The 15,592-nt window shown below is 39.8% G+C and overlaps 1 protein-coding gene across 3 annotated transcripts in view; it reads right to left on the bottom strand.

Annotated features, from left to right (window-relative positions):
- ALDH1A2 (aldehyde dehydrogenase 1 family, member A2) overlaps nt 1–15,592 on the bottom strand; it is a 55,895-nt gene that overhangs the window by 17,195 nt on the left and 23,108 nt on the right. Inside the window, exons 3-8 of one of the 3 annotated variants that reach the window (XM_010138574.1) lie at nt 14,460–14,564; nt 14,130–14,270; nt 12,390–12,519; nt 6,643–6,704; nt 3,801–3,929; nt 3,555–3,668 (exon numbers count right to left, since the gene is read on the bottom strand). In XM_010138574.1, coding sequence (XP_010136876.1) covers nt 3,555–3,668; nt 3,801–3,929; nt 6,643–6,704; nt 12,390–12,519; nt 14,130–14,270; nt 14,460–14,564 — 681 coding nt within the window. Of the gene's footprint in view, nt 1–3,554; nt 3,669–3,800; nt 3,930–6,642; nt 6,705–12,389; nt 12,520–14,129; nt 14,271–14,459; nt 14,565–15,592 lie in introns of those variants that run through there. The other 2 variants (XM_010138581.1, XM_010138588.1) reach the window with 2 other exon arrangements.

Raw genomic sequence — 15,592 nt, 5'->3', positions numbered from 1 at the left:
GGAAAGAGCTCTTCATGATTTTTAATATCTTATTTGGGGGAAAGTGTGTGAAAAGTAAACAATAGTACTTGAAACAATTTTCAAAGCACTTGAGAATCTAGGAAACAGAAAGGAAATAGAGTGTGCAAGCTGGACCAGCATCATAAATTAGAAATAAGTATAATAAATTAGAAGTAATTTCTGTGTTGTGATTGCGCAAGCATGAGCTTGAGGCCTCACGATAGTCAGGAGTTTCCTGAGGGACTGGACTAAGGCACAGATGACAAAGCCATTGGTTGCTGTTAAATACAATTGTCCACATGCACCTTCAGGCTTAGAAAGACTTTAAGTGGTTGATTACCAGAAGCTGTGCAGCTACGGCAAGGAAGGGATCACTTGACACATGCTTGCTGCTTCTGTAAGCATCTGTTACGGGTCGTGTTGCAAGGTAAGGTGCGAGGCTGGATGGATCTTTGGTGTGGCTATGTCAGGCTTTATTCAGTTAAGGTTATGAACTTGGCCTTTTGGCTCATACTTCTGTGGACTGGGTTGTACAAATTTTAGAAAACATTAGCATTGAATTTTTTTGTAGGAAGAGCAGCCTGTTTTCTGCCTTGAAAAAACTTTGCAGGAAATAGATAATAATAGCCTAGTTTTTGTGATTTTTACAGGCAAATGAGGAGTATATACTTCAAGGGTAAAGAATTTATATTTTTTCCTTGTGCTTTGGACTTCTAAACTTGAAGAAAGATCTTTGCTTCTGTATGGATAGGTTTTGTCATTAACTTGCTCAAGTTGAAAGTATTAACTGCCTTAACCAGCACCTGGATGAAACGTGGGAATGGAAGATAGTATCGTGGTGTTTATACATATCTGATGGCTATCGGAAATCCACATCACTGGAGCGTACATGCCTCAGACAAGACCAGAGAGACAAAATATTTCCATTATTATTTAATTAGAAATTGAAATCTGTTTTGGAGAAGTCAGAGTCTCTATAGTACAGCTCATATCACAGCATTGTGTTTAAGATGTTACAATGTTGACTTGCTGTTACAAAATTTCAGTGTTACAGGAAATCAGAAACAATATGGAATAGTTTACACTAACTCTGCATTAAAATGTTCCATCTGTTCCTGCTTTAGGTTCTTAGAGAATTGCTTTTTCATCTCTGTAATGCTTTTCACTTCCTATTAGTAAGGCTTTTAAAGGCAGGCACTAAGTTAGTATAAAACCCACAACTTTTGAGTTTAAACGCCTATTAAAACTAAAGCTGTCTCGAACTACAATAAAAATTTATTTTGGCTACAAAAGACAACTTTGAAACCTAACCCATCTGTATTTTTCCTCCTCCAAACTGTGCAACATCCTGTATAATAGAATATTTATCTTAAACAGAGACCACATATCTTTATGAAAACAATTGTTTCAATTTAATTTATGGGGGATAATCAGCTCATATTAAAGTTTTCAATATTCCAGGATGCTAATATAAATTGGTTACAGGAGAGTAATGACCAGACCGATTCCTTAGAATAATCTGAAATCTGATGTTGCCATTGACTTAGAATGTAACCTGTGTATATTATAATCTAAAATGGCCATAAAAATTTCATGTACAGCCATATAGTAATTGCAAAAAATCTGTGCGTGCAAATTAGGCATATGACTGCAGCTACATTTTGCTGGTAATTTAGGCTCACGTATGGTGACTTCTGAACTCAATTGCAGGATAATTTGACCAGAGTAGTTTATTTGAAAAATATGAGCTGGTCTCTGCAATCCCTGAGCCCACCAGGAAGATACCCACACATATATAGTGGGGCTGCTTCATCAGTGAATTTATTGACTCTAGTCGAAAACAAATTGACTCACTGTGAAGAGCAGTATCCGTGGGATGCAAAAAGCCTCCCACTGCCACGAGTGGGAGTCAAACATATCAAAGAGAGACTGGATCCCTGTGGTTTAGCTCCCTCCATACAATTGTTTGTCAGATTTTGAATTGAAGGGGGCCGAGTTTAGCACTCTCTAAATATAAGCAGCCTTGAAACTCCCACTGAGATTCCTTTCTGTCTGCCTTCAGACAATGAGATAAGGCCCATTTTCCTGTGACTTCAGTCCAGAGTACCTCTACTATCCCCACCCCAAACCTGGTAACACCAGTCTTGCACGTATATGAGAGCAAGACATGATCTGAGATTTGAGAGATTAGTTACATTTTCTGTAGTTTACAGCCTTTATCTTTAGACCAAACCTTCACTGTAACATCTGCATTATCAGGTTCAACAAGGCCAAGTGCCGGGTCCTGCACTTGGGTCACAACAACCTCCTGCAATGCTACAGGCTTGGGAGGAGTGGCTGGAAAGCTGCCTGTTGGTCAGCAGCCGGCTGAATATGAGCCAGCAGTGTGCCAAGGTGGCCAAGAAGGCCAATGGCATCCTGGCTTGTATCAGCAATAGCGTGGCCAGCAGGAGCAGGGAAGGGATTGTCCTCCTGTTCTTGGCACTGGTGAGGCCACACCTCAAATACTGAGTCCAGTTTTGGGCCCCTCATTACAAGAAGGACATTGAAGTGCTGGAGCGTGTCCAGAAACGGGCAACGAAGGTGGTGAGGGGTCTAGAGCACAAGTCTTATGAGAAGCAGCTGAAGGAACTGGGGTTGTTGAGCATGGAGAAAAGGAGGCTGAGGGGAGACCTTATCACCTCTAAAGGAGTTTACAGTGAGGTGGGTGTTGGCCTCCCAAGTAACAAGCAATAGGACAAGAGGAAAGTTGTGCCAAGGGAGGTTTAGGATGGATATTAGGAAAAATTTCTTTAACAAAAGTGTTGTCAAGCACTGGAACAGGCTGCCCAGGGAAGTTTTGGAGTGACCATCCCTGGAGGGATTCAAAAGACCTGTGTATGTGTCGCTTAGTGACATGGTTTAGTGGTGCCCTGGCAATGCTGGATTAATGGTTGGACTCAATGATCTTAAAGGTCTTTTCCAACCTGAATGAGTCTGTGATTCTATCATAGACTCATAACAAGACATTTTGGCATCTAGGAGATAACTGACTCCCTTCATCTGCTGGCCAGCTTCTTTCCACAGTTTTGGGAACAGATTCCTTGGACAATCTCCTTTTCTGTCTGCACTCCTTTCTTTTTAGACCTCCTCCTCATCCTCAGTATACTTGAATGCAGCATCAAGGCTGAAGTACATTTGCCCCAGTATGCCAAGATACACAAATTACGGATGCTAAAGCATCATTTATGTGTACTGCGATATACGTGGGATGTTCTGCCTACTTGCATGTGATTCACATCCTCATAAGCCCACAGGAAATCCCAGCAATATTTTTCCAGGCGTATCTCCTGTGCTGAGGTGCTGAGCACAGCAGGGGCTGGAGGAAAGGAGCCCTTTCTGCTTTGGAAATACTGCAGTACGTAAGTTTAGCTGGGAAGGATAGGACAGACCACTGTTATGTAGATGTAGCTCTTTTTACTCAGTGACAGTGAGAAATGTAGCACAAGGACTTAATACGATCTCCCTAACTATTTACTCATATTTTACAGTAAAATATCCATGAATCCTCTTACCTCAGTAGATCCAGTAAAAGCAATCTTATCAATGCCAACATGAGATGCTATGGCTGCACCAACAATTGGACCAAATCCTGGCAAAATATTGACAACTCCTGGTGGAAAGCCAGCCTGTCAAAATAGGAGTGAACGAAGGGAAGCATGATTTATGAAAACTGACAGAGCACGTTAAACCAGACATGTGCTGGTAGTTCCTTCCCCAGAAGGAGAGACGGAGACATTATTCCTGTCAATTATTCTTACCTCCTTGATGAGGGCTCCCATATAGAGAGCGCTGAGCGGTGTTTGTTCTGCTGGTTTAATAACTACTGTATTGCCACAGCACAGAGCTGGAGCAATCTTCCATGCAAACATCAGCAGGGGGAAGTTCCACTGCAAGAAAAAATAAAAGTTGATAGATGGAAAAATATTGCAGTGGTGTTTTGTTTTCAAGATGTCAAGCTGCTACCTCACTCATTTCTCAGGCTGATTGTCAACATAAATCTTTCCCAGCACAAAGCAAGGATTTTTTTTTTAATTACAGCCATTAAGAGAGCGACAACAGTGACCTTTTAGTTCTTTCTCTCCTGTTCAAAGAAATACAGCCCCCACCCGCAGCCTTCATAAAAGAATCTTCTGTTATCTATCTGTTAATTTTTTTAGTCACAACTTTTTATTTCATTTACTGTTTTGCAATTGGCACTTTTAATTCCCCATGTCAAGTAATCCTTGCTTCTAATCCATTTGGAAAGAACTGTTCATGCCGAAGCATTTCTGAATGTAAATTTCCCATTCCTGACTACACCTTATATATAAAATTTATATTCAATATTATGTAATCCTTAATTGACAGGATTACAATAAAAACCCCATAAATGTCAGTGCTCGGTCAAAGCATTTCATTTTCTTGAAAACTTCTTATTGAGCAATTTATATGAAAGACAGTAAAAGAACAGTAAGAAACAAATTGAGAAACATTCTTTGCTGATGCAAAATTTTGTATCATCATTAATTTCAAACTCATGTAACTGCATCAGAAGATGTATTGAATTATGTTAGTTTGATGCACAAACAAGTTGTGGATAAAGAGTAACAGGCTTTCCTGCATCAGGGCCTGATCCTAAGAGGTTAAGTGGGTAGTCCTGCTGATTTCAGTGGAAATGTCAGAGTAATAAAATAACTGCATTCGTACAGCCACTCTTATAAATGCATATAATTATCTCCTTTGGAAGGAAAATAGACATTATCAGTCACAAAGAGCCAGCCACTGGCCAGAACATGTTACTGCCTGATGCATATCAGCTGCCACTCTCACGGACATCTCTCTAGCCCCTGGCTAGCTTGGAAAAATACACAACTGTCTTTCCTTCATCGAACACCCAATTTTTTACTCCCTCAGTTGTTTATAAACTCCGGAGACAAAGTGATGTTTTAATTCCATCTACAGTATATAAACCTGGGAGGGGAGCTGTGGGGCAACAGTGTGCTGACAGCCTGCACTTCTAATGGTATTGCAAGGAGAGCTCTGAGTTTTATAGGGTAGTGTATAGCCCTGTTTATGCTACAGAGCTGCCAAAGAGCATGTGTTTTGATGGAAGCTAGGATGTGAAGGAGGATGAGGAATTTAGTGTAAGGCTTGCTGTTTAATTTTATTTTTGTAATAACATGTTTTCTAGTGCAATGGCTAAGTGCATGCAGCGGCTCAGGGGGTTGTACTGGTAGCTGTGGGGGAAATATGCAACAGATCAGCAGTGGTGTTAGACTAGATGTGTATGACAGCCATACTGAAGTTGTGAAGGACAAACCTGAGGGAAGAATGAACAAGTATGGCAGAGGGCTGGGTACCCTGAACGATGAGATTCACAAATTTAAACTAAAATTCTGCTTGATCTTCAGCCCACAGTCAAGTTTCTTCAATAGATCTGTCAGTTAAACTGAATGAAACAAGCCTAAGAGATCCACAGCAACTTTGGGGATAGATGTTGGGGTTGTCATCTTGCAAATGCTTATGCTTGTGTTTGGCTGAAGAATGAGGACAGAGCTGTGGAATCATTCATTCGTAAGGACCACTCGTGAGTCAAGCTAGGAGAGTATGTAGGTGTTTGCGGGATGGGTGTAGCCACCAACTCTGTGCACCATTTGCATGTTTTCTGAGTTTCTAGGGAGTACCAAACACAATAGCCTCTCCCCTTAACAAAGACATGAAATAACAACGAATAGGAGAAAAGGGCTTAACATTGTAGAAGTAATCATTTGTGGCTGCTCCTCTTTTAATGGAATTGCTGCATGTTGCTGTTTAGTGGCTTTGTGGTTAACATGAACAAAATAATAAAACAACACCAACAAAAATTTCAGAGAATGTCCTGATCAGTTCCCCAGTGCTTTGTCAAGGAAAAAAGCTTCCACATGATATTTTAATAGTTATATGTGAGCCTCCCATTGCAATTTCTGTCAAAGCCAGTTAACTGGTTCTTTTGTAAAAGTTAGCTTCTCAGTGCAATTTCTGTGCAGTGTTCAGCAAGAGTATGTTAAGGATGTATATTGGGGTGTAGGGGGAGTATTAGATTTGATGAAGTGCTGTGTTTCTCTCTCATAACAAATAAACATTTCATGTCTTTTATTAGCTATGCAATGTTAATTGTAGTGGTATGTCTCCTGGAGTTTCCTTTTCTCCTCCAGCCTTGTAAAAGAAATAGCAGGAAAGAATGGAATTAAAATGCATGACATTCTCCCAGGAATTGAGGAGCCTGTTAAATCACAGTAAAAGCTAAATAAATAAAAAGACTACCACAGCAAAGCATCAATTTTCCATAAGTTGTGTGAACATCCATAACCACTGACAGCATATTAACACTGTGTTTTGCTTTGCTTGTTTTAATCATGAGAATTCTATGACTTGAGAACTTAACTCCTAATAACAGAGCCTAAACCCTATTAGCATGTTCAAATAAGCATTTGCAGGGAGGCTGTTAAAGATATGTCAACAATATGAGCTCAGCTTTTTTCATAATGGAAAACACACATAGCTGAGGACTATGTTTTATGTGTCTTTAAAGAGAGCTGGTTCAAATGAAAATAAATAGAAAGTGCTAGCAGAGATACTCACAGGGATGATCTGTCCACACACGCCGATGGGTTCGTGTCTTGTAAATGTAAAATAATCTCCATCTGAAACAGATGAGCATGGTTACTCTCAAGTGCAGTTTGACTTGGCAGAACAAAAAAAAAAAAATAGAGTAGGGGTAAAGCTGTAAGGATCAGCCTTTGATGGCAGTAAAAGAAATAAAGAAGTCATGGAAATGTTTTTTCATGAGCCAGCATGGGAAACCTAGGTTCAGGAGCAACCTAATTGTTCTTTCTGTAGAACAAAGGAAGCAGGCATCCCATCAGAAAGTAACCTGCTTTGGTCCTTTGGAAAGAGAAGGTGTACCACACTGAAAAGAGCAGTAGCAAGGAAGCCACTTACTGGCCTCTGCTGATTTCAGGGTGAGACACATGAAGGAAGAGTCACAAAGGCAATTTCCTGAGAGGCATGACTGGAACACAGCAGTATAAAGGTGTGTATATGCCAGTGGATGTGGGATACTAGAGTAACATATCTTGCTCATCTTCCACTGAAGACACAAGCAGTGTGAAGTCATGCAATGATATACCACAATCTGTAGATGTGGAATGAAGAAGGGAAGCCTGTGACTGATGTGTAATTGAGCGTGAGTTAACTGCAGAAGACAACATGGAAGAGAATAAAGGGGTCATCATTCAGCAGTGCTCTGATAGGTGACTTGTAGAACAAGGCCTGGATCAGAAATGGCCTCACACTAAACAGTTGACAGGGAGAAGTTGGATGCAGTTAGAAAACAAGACAGAAGAGAATAAGAAAAGTTTTTACAACCCTTTTGCACAAGGTAGAGGTGAATAAATGAATGAAAGGACCAAGTCACTGGAAACTTGGAAATTATGGGCTTTCCTCACTGAACTTTTGACAGAATTAGAATATGGACTAAGAAAGATGCATGAAAAGCAGACTGCATATTCACAAACAGCAGGTATGGATGGTATGAGGCTAAAAGGAATTAATTAACTCTCTGATCTGGTGATTATTTTTAAGGTCCTGATGAACAAAAATGGCAAAAAACTCCAGGGGTGAGAGGTATCATTAGTTAAAGTGAATGCTACGCTAGATCTGCAGTCCTTAACTAAAGCACTGTTGAGCTCAGGGCAGCCTGAGTCAGGTCATGAAATAAACAGATCTGTGATTTGGGGTCAGGCCTGTGGTCTGTGGGAACCTTTCACATGGCCCAGGCTGCTCAGAGCGGCAGGTCTCTCTGCTGGCTCATTTTGCACAGCTGGTGTAAGTGACTGTCGTGGGGGGCTTGATGGAGTTCATGCTCTTTCACAAAGCTGCATGGTTGTTGCTGCTTCAGCACTTGCCTGTGGTCTGGGAGTACATTGCTGAGGTTATACATGCTGTGATATGATGTAGGTTTCTTCCGAACTGATAAAGAGCAGGAAAATGACCTGTTCTGTGTGGGGACCAGTTAAGCTATTGTCTGAACATCAGCTTTGTTAGTGTGCTTGGCCTGCATCTGTGCCAAGTAGATTGCAGCACTTTTGTACCTGAACTGAGTCTTCTAGCTGTATAAACTAGCCCAGGCTCAAACCACCTCTGAATGTAGGTCAAATGTTTTTCAGTGAGAGGACAGCTGAGGGAGGGGCTACACTAAAGCCTGAACTGGATGTGCCCCTTCGTCTGTAGTGCTTGGTCATCTAGGAAAACTTGAATCTCTTTACTTAGAAAAACTCTTTCAACTAAATATGTGAGAATGATGAGAGGGTTTCCTAGGCTCAATCACAGGAGATTATTTACCAGGATAGGAAATGGTCAGATGGAGGAAGGGATTAAGAGGAGAGGAGATTGCAGTGCTTTTGTTCCCATTGTCACTGTCCAACACAGGGGTATGTGCTTTCCTTCATGTGGTGTGAGAGCATGCAGGCAGCTACGGCCTTGACCCCATTCAGTCCAGAGCTGCAGCCAGCCTTGTTCAGCATCGGGGAGAGACCTAACTCCCCAATGGAGAGTATATTTTGGGAACCTGCTGTAATGTCCTGTGCTATACATCTGGTAATAATAAATGGGTGAATCCATAAAGCTTCTTACATTTAAGTAAAGACTTCAACTGGTATTTTATTGGAAATAACATATTTTCAGTTCTTCTTATTTCTGTACATATATTTTACAGGATTTGCTCAGTAGAACTCTCATGAGAAAGGTAACCATAGTCTGCAACCAAGACAAGGGGCAGAACAGAGGAAATAGAGGAGGGAAGGAGAGAGAGAAAAGAGATTCACATCAGGAAAAGGAGGAGGGAGATATTCTGCTCTTCATTGACGAAATGTCATTGTACCATCTTGTTCTCTAGATGCTTAACAGCTTCCCAGTGAGGATGAGAATATTTGTTTCACAAATCGAGATGATCAGTTTGATTTTCTAGGTTATCTTTCACAGATGCTAGCAGTGGTTCACAGACTATAGAAAGCATCATCAAACCAGACAGAAGAAAAGTAGAAGTCAAAATACAGCAAAGTATATAGAGTCAAAACTGTCTAAGTAAGTGCTCAAGAGGCATACAGAGGAGTCAGCTAAAAATACCAGCTTGTGCTCAGTAGTACTGTGAGAGGTGGATTGTCAGCCAGAAGGATGGTGACAACAGTAACACAGTTACGTTAGCACTGTCTGACTTTAGATTGTCACTGCATAGTAATTGCCACATGTCTGTGCACTTCATAACATAAAGCTATAGATAACCTAACCCGCTTGCCAAATCAGACAAATGGTGGTTAATTCCACTAATGTAGGCAGAACGTTCTTTCGGCAGAGCAAGACCTCCCATGCAGAACTGCTTGCCCTGCTTCCTTCCACCAGACTCCAGACAGCTGCCCTTTTTGAAACCCACTTCCAAAAGTCATCATCCACAGACTTACTGTTAAGATGGGACTTTCAAAGTTGCTTTCTAACAATATCTTCGTGTTTCAGATGCCTCTGGACAGGCCAAAGATGTATCCAAGAGCTGCCCTGTCCATAATGTAAAATAAGCTGTGACCATGGCAAAATGACTCAAGACTGATGAAGTGAACCACTTTTTCTGAACAATGAGTGTAGAAAGCTCCCCTGTGCTCAGAAGTTAAAAATGAGACTTGTAAAACGTCTTAGAGTTTTAAGATCAGTTTATACAAGTCATGCTAATGACACTTACTCTAAGATGCTATTACTGGCAGCCAGAACATTGCCTGAGAATTTGTCTTAAACTTTTTTTTTTTATTAGTCTCAGCAGATGTAAACTGGCATTCTTCAGTCCTCATAGATATTAATAGAACCAGATCAATTTGCAGCTGCTTAGCACCTGGCCCAAAGATTTTTATTTTTTAATCAGAAAGAAAGCCCCGTTTATCCAGGGATCTCACTCTGGGACAGCAATACCTTCCACAGATGTGTTTGCTCAGATTTCCATCAAGAGTCTCTGTCTTGGATATTTTATTTGCATAACAGTCATAATACAGTCACATGCCTTATATAGCAGGATACAGCAAACAAGTGGTGAGGAGAGCCAAGTTGGTTCTTTAAGCTATATCATATCATATATTGATTTAAAGATACATTTTTGCTTTCATTTAGTTTATTAGTTTAAGTTTTTAGTCTAGTCTCATTCTGTTTTAATTTAAATCATCAAGTTTTTACAGATGAGAGCAAGCAAAGGGCAGGCAGAAGGTTTTTAGCAGCTCTGGGACCAAAAGGAATGTGACTGTAAAATGCACTGTTCTTCTTCTACTTGTCTATCACTTGCCTGTTTTTTATTTTAGAGGAGAAGAAAACCCGAACAGAAACAGATGAAAGATTGGGAGGTTTCAGATTTATTAGCATACTGAACAGAATGGTAAGGAGATTTAATAGGGGTTTTAGTTGTTGTTGTTGTTGTTGTTGTCTTGTTTGGTTTCCTTTGATGAGCTGATGGCATGTGAATGTAAAGAGCACCATTGTTTAACACTGGCCTCACTCTAAAATAGTTTTAGGAGAATGAAAAATTTATGGTATGAAACTAGAGGAGTACAGAGGAGTGTTAAAGCAAGAGGAAGAACTACTTGTTAACTTGAAAATCTGTGACTAGACTTACGATTGTACACTACTGATAACTGCGTTTTGTTAACACTGAAGTTCACATTTAGAACGGCATGCTGACATTGTGCCTTCCTCCCTCTTCTCCCAGCGTAGCGCACCTCACTGAAAAAAATCAAGGTTTTCACCTGATGATGCACTATTTGAGGACAAGAATAAGTGGAGAGTATTTATTCTCCTTAACTTTGCAATGCCTTTTGGTGACTGACCTGAATTCTGTGTACCTGCAGGGCTAACAAGTGAGGAGGCGGAGGCATTCACTGACCATGGAGAAAGAGATTAGAGAACAGGAAATTTGCTGAATGTATGAATTTATGGTGGGCTCTGCACTTTTGCATGTTACAATGTGAAGTGCAAGGGCAAAACCGGGATTTATGAATCTCAGCCTGAATGACTGTGGAAACCTTCAAAGAGTCCTTACAGAAGAGTCTACACCTGAAATACTAATACTGACATTTCTTTGGTGAAAATATACCCGTGAAAATAAACATCAGTCAGTACCCATTGCAATTTTAATAAGCTGGAACACCATGATGAGTAACACTGCAGTAAGAGTTACATGATCTGTTTTCCTCCTGAAAAATTTGTGGTCACATTTTCAATTTATCTGCTTGCCTATCTTTGGTAGTTCTGTGCTTTGCTGTAAAGAGGCAAATACTGCAGATACCATGGCAATTGATGGGCAACAGCAAAATTCACCTACTTGTGAGTGTGCCTTCCTGATCTCCTTCAGTGGAGTGTCATAAACATGCCTGCGCAATCAACAGTGTGCACCATGAAGCCAAAAAAGAATCCATAGAATAAATACTGGTTTTCCTTACATTTCTTCCAAAGATTTATTTTATGCAGGTGAAAGATTAATACATTTATCTTAATGGCTGCACCTGCGTAAGATCATTCTTTGCTATATCTCATTTTGCATAATTATAGCAGTTGGTACATCTAGTCCAGACTGCAAAGGAGCATGTTTGCAGCAGAAAGTGCAGCCTGTATTTGTTAAACTATTGGAAGGAAGGGGCAGGAGGAAAAGACTTGCTAAATAAAAATAATGGTAAGGATTTTTCTTATCTCTAGCAAAAAATAAGAGCAGAATAACTAATCTCCTAGCACTAATAAAGATTTATCTCATACATACAATATAAACCTCATCCCACTGAATAATCTGATGAAGCTTATATAACAAAGTGTATCTATCTATCTGATGTGTATATACAGTTCTCTCTAGTAGCATTATAAATTTTCTCAAAATATAAATGAATTTGGATCCAGTGTTAGTCCCAAGTAAAATGATTGCATAGGCAGTAAGAAGACATACGTAAACAAGATATACATGCAAGCATGCTATTTCTTAAACAGGCAACTAACACTGTTTTCGTGTGTTCCAAGGTATTTGTCAGGCTTATACTGCATCAATTTTTATAGAAGGGTCACAATATTTAAATGTAGGTATTGAGCTATCAGATGGACACATGCGAAAGAAACAAAACACTCTTCAGGATGTGCACGTAAGGCAGAACAATAGCAGGTCGTCTTGCTGACTTTTAACCATCTGCTTCAGCAGCGTACTACACACTGTAAGACCAAAACAAGGTTATTTTCTACCTTTTACAAAGCTACAGTCTATTAAAGCTCTTTGGCCATGAGAAGCTTTAGGTGCATACCGGTGCTTTAATCCCCCTTACCTACAGGAATGGTCATTCCATGGATTTTGTCTGCCCAACCGGCATAATACCTCAGGGTTTTTATGACTCCCTGAAGATCTACATAGAAAGCTTGCAAGAAAGGTTTTCCACTGTTCAGTGATTCCATAGTCTAGAGGACAAGAAAAAGTTAAAAGATATAAACACAGTAGCATTTTTAGACTCTTGTACTTAAGTATTGTACTGTTCTAACAGCTCTTCAATTGTGAGAAAGATTTTAATGCAGACCAACCAGTTACAACTTGGCATAATCTTAATCCACAAGTGTCAGAACATCTGTCTGATGCCCTTTGTTACTTCTTTTTACAAATGTGAACAAAACCCATTTTCCTTAAAAAAATCCCGTTTCCTGCTGGAGTATTCTGGAATGACTATCATTTTAGGAGCGTGTGCCTGCGTGTGCATTTATGTGCATGTGTCTGTCTTGCGAATTTGTGTGTGCGTATCCACATGCATGTCCATGTCCCTGTGCGTATTTTGGACCTAAAAGCCACCGTGTTTGGTCCAGATATTGAAATGCTAAATTGCTTTAATCAGGAGCCAAGATAAAAATGTCTGTCAAACGAGGTTCTGTTATGTTAATGATAACAGCTGAGAAGGGGCTCCTTGTAACCCCGTATTAATGATCTGAATCCATAAAGAGAAGAATGGACATATCCCTCTTTATATAATTGATGTGAATATAAAAATGTCTCTATATGGCTGCCAAGACTCCTGCTGAGGTCTGAGATATCTATACTGTACAGCCAGTTTATTTATTGCCATCAAATAAACAAACTCTCCTCTAGGGAAGCTCATAAATTAACAAGCTAATGTCCTTATTTATAAGTTAATATTCCTATTTTTAAAAGTACTTTATAAGATATCCTCTTAGGGGTTCCTAAGAGCATTTAGCAAAAAAGAATCCAGTAAAATATCCTAAGATGTTGAGTAGCTTAACTTGTTCTCAATGCTGTCTAATAGAAATCATTAAGAATGGGCAAAGTATGCCCATGTGTAACATGCTAGCCATCAAATGAGTTTCTATAGAGAAGAATGGAGGCCTAATTCTGCACTGACTTATATCCCCAAGAGCAATTAATGGCATTGCCTGCAGTGCAATTCAGTAAAGAACTTGGCTCGAGAAACAAAAATCAAATGACAGGCAGAGTAAACTTGATTTGCTGTGCACTTCCTTCTTCCTGTGGCGATTTTACAGTATATGCTGGTGGTAAGATGATTTAAGTGTTGACAAAGCTGGAATTAAGATGTTCCCCAGCTTAGTTCAAAGCACTTGACATGCGGAAAACAACATTAACAACGCCACCGTTTAGATGGCTTCGTTTGTGAGCAAAATAGTGCAGTACCCAGAAGCTGTGTAACCAGCTGAGTGCCGGTAAGCCTTGCACCTGCCATTTCATTCATATCTGCACAAATCACTGCGTTCTCCATTTTTTATTTCAGAAAAGTTACAAGCACCCATAATAGGCATACACTAGTGTGCACACCCATTCATTTGTCTGATTTGTCTGGCCAATTTAAAGCTTGTTTGAGTCAACTGGAAGAACCTTGTTGACTTTTAGGAGCTTTGGATCAGGTCTTAAGTAGATAGTCAGCCATCTTAGCCATCAAGCTGTGTGTAGTTTTCAAATGTACTACTTATTAACACAGTTATGAAATAATTTGGTCCCAGAATATAAAACCGACAGGTGATTTGACTGTTGATTGTCATGTGCCACTTACAGCAAGAATTGTCCTGTCTCTTTCGACCAAATCTGCTAGCTTATCCAAAAGATGGCCTCTTTCCGATGCATCCATTCTCCTCCAGACAGAACCTAGAGAAAAAGCAAGGCGAGCTGCCCTCACTGCTTTGTCTGTATCAACCTGTCAAGAAGGAAGAAAAAAACAAAGGCAATGAATTTCTACCAGGCTTAGGAAAGTTGCTATTGTACAGCCTTAGTCACATGATGGGGTTTGGAACTGTGATTAATAAAAAAATTGTCCAGTAGTGCTTTTCTGGACCTGTTGCTTTGATCTATTTATACCTTTCTACCCATTCATGGGATGCATTACCTTATCAGCTTCCTGGATCTCACAGATCTGCTCTCCTGTTGCTGGATTATATACTGGGAATATTCTTCCACTTTCAGAATTTTGCCATTCATTATTGATGAAAATCTAGAAAAGGAAGAAAAGTCATCAGTCCTCCTGCAGGAACCAACAGAAATGTATATATCAACAAACTCCTGGGAAAGGCTGTGGAGTCTAATACAGAAGAGTTGAAACTTACTCATGCCTGTGAAAATTACAATTTTCAAGAGTTCAGGCAAAGGGTCAGCCCTTGGTGTCCTGTGTTCTGTGACAGTGTCACTGCAGAAGCAACATCTAAATTACTTGGTTGACATTCAAATTTCATTCAAAAAACGTAACAAACTAAAAAAAGAAATACCTATATCAGAAAAAAGCCTGGAAACTGCTGGAGACAAGACAAGGATTTGAAGTAATCATTCAGTTCACTAAGTAAACATTTGGTCCCTGATACAACCCAGTCAAAGCTGAATAATCTCAAACATCACAGTTCTTCAATACACATCAGTTGATTATGGTACAGTGATGGCTTGCAGGACAGAATTAACTTGCTTATTTGCTCAGAACAATGGAGATATTGTTAAATTCTGTCAGTGTTGGCAGCATTTTAATTGTCATGGGCAAACCAAATTTGAATTTCAATGTTGCTGACAACAGCTGTCTTGAGAGAGGTAATGACAAATGAGTTTATTTAAAGTAGGTTTTTATGGTAGCTGCATATATGCAGTTATTTTCTACTGAATGACTTTCAAGAACAGGATGCAATTATTTATTAGCAAATATGAAAGAAGTCACTCTAGGAAAATGACTCAGTGAAAGAAAGGTTTTCCAGGTATTCAGACTCTTCTGTCCTTGAAATCTTACTAAGAACAAAAGTGTTGAAAAAGTCCAGGCACCAGATTGGTTCCCTGGAATTCAGGTATAAATGTTCTTCCATTGTATTCCATGAAATACAACTTCAAATGTCTAAGTGGAGCTTCTGGCCTCATTGAAGTCCATGAGAGTTTTACCACTGACTTCTCTGGAGGCAAGAGTTCACCCCTAGGCAGAAGGAATGTTCGCCACCCTTTCCACCCCCTTTTTTTTTTTTTTTTGGATGTGGGGTTAAATTTTATTTC

Source organism: Buceros rhinoceros, unplaced genomic scaffold (genome assembly GCF_000710305.1).
Source record: "Buceros rhinoceros silvestris isolate BGI_N320 unplaced genomic scaffold, ASM71030v1 scaffold24750, whole genome shotgun sequence".
Taxonomy (NCBI): Eukaryota; Metazoa; Chordata; class Aves; order Bucerotiformes; family Bucerotidae; genus Buceros; species Buceros rhinoceros.
Note: the sequence above shows the minus strand (reverse complement) of the source record. Positions and strands in the feature narration are given on the sequence as shown.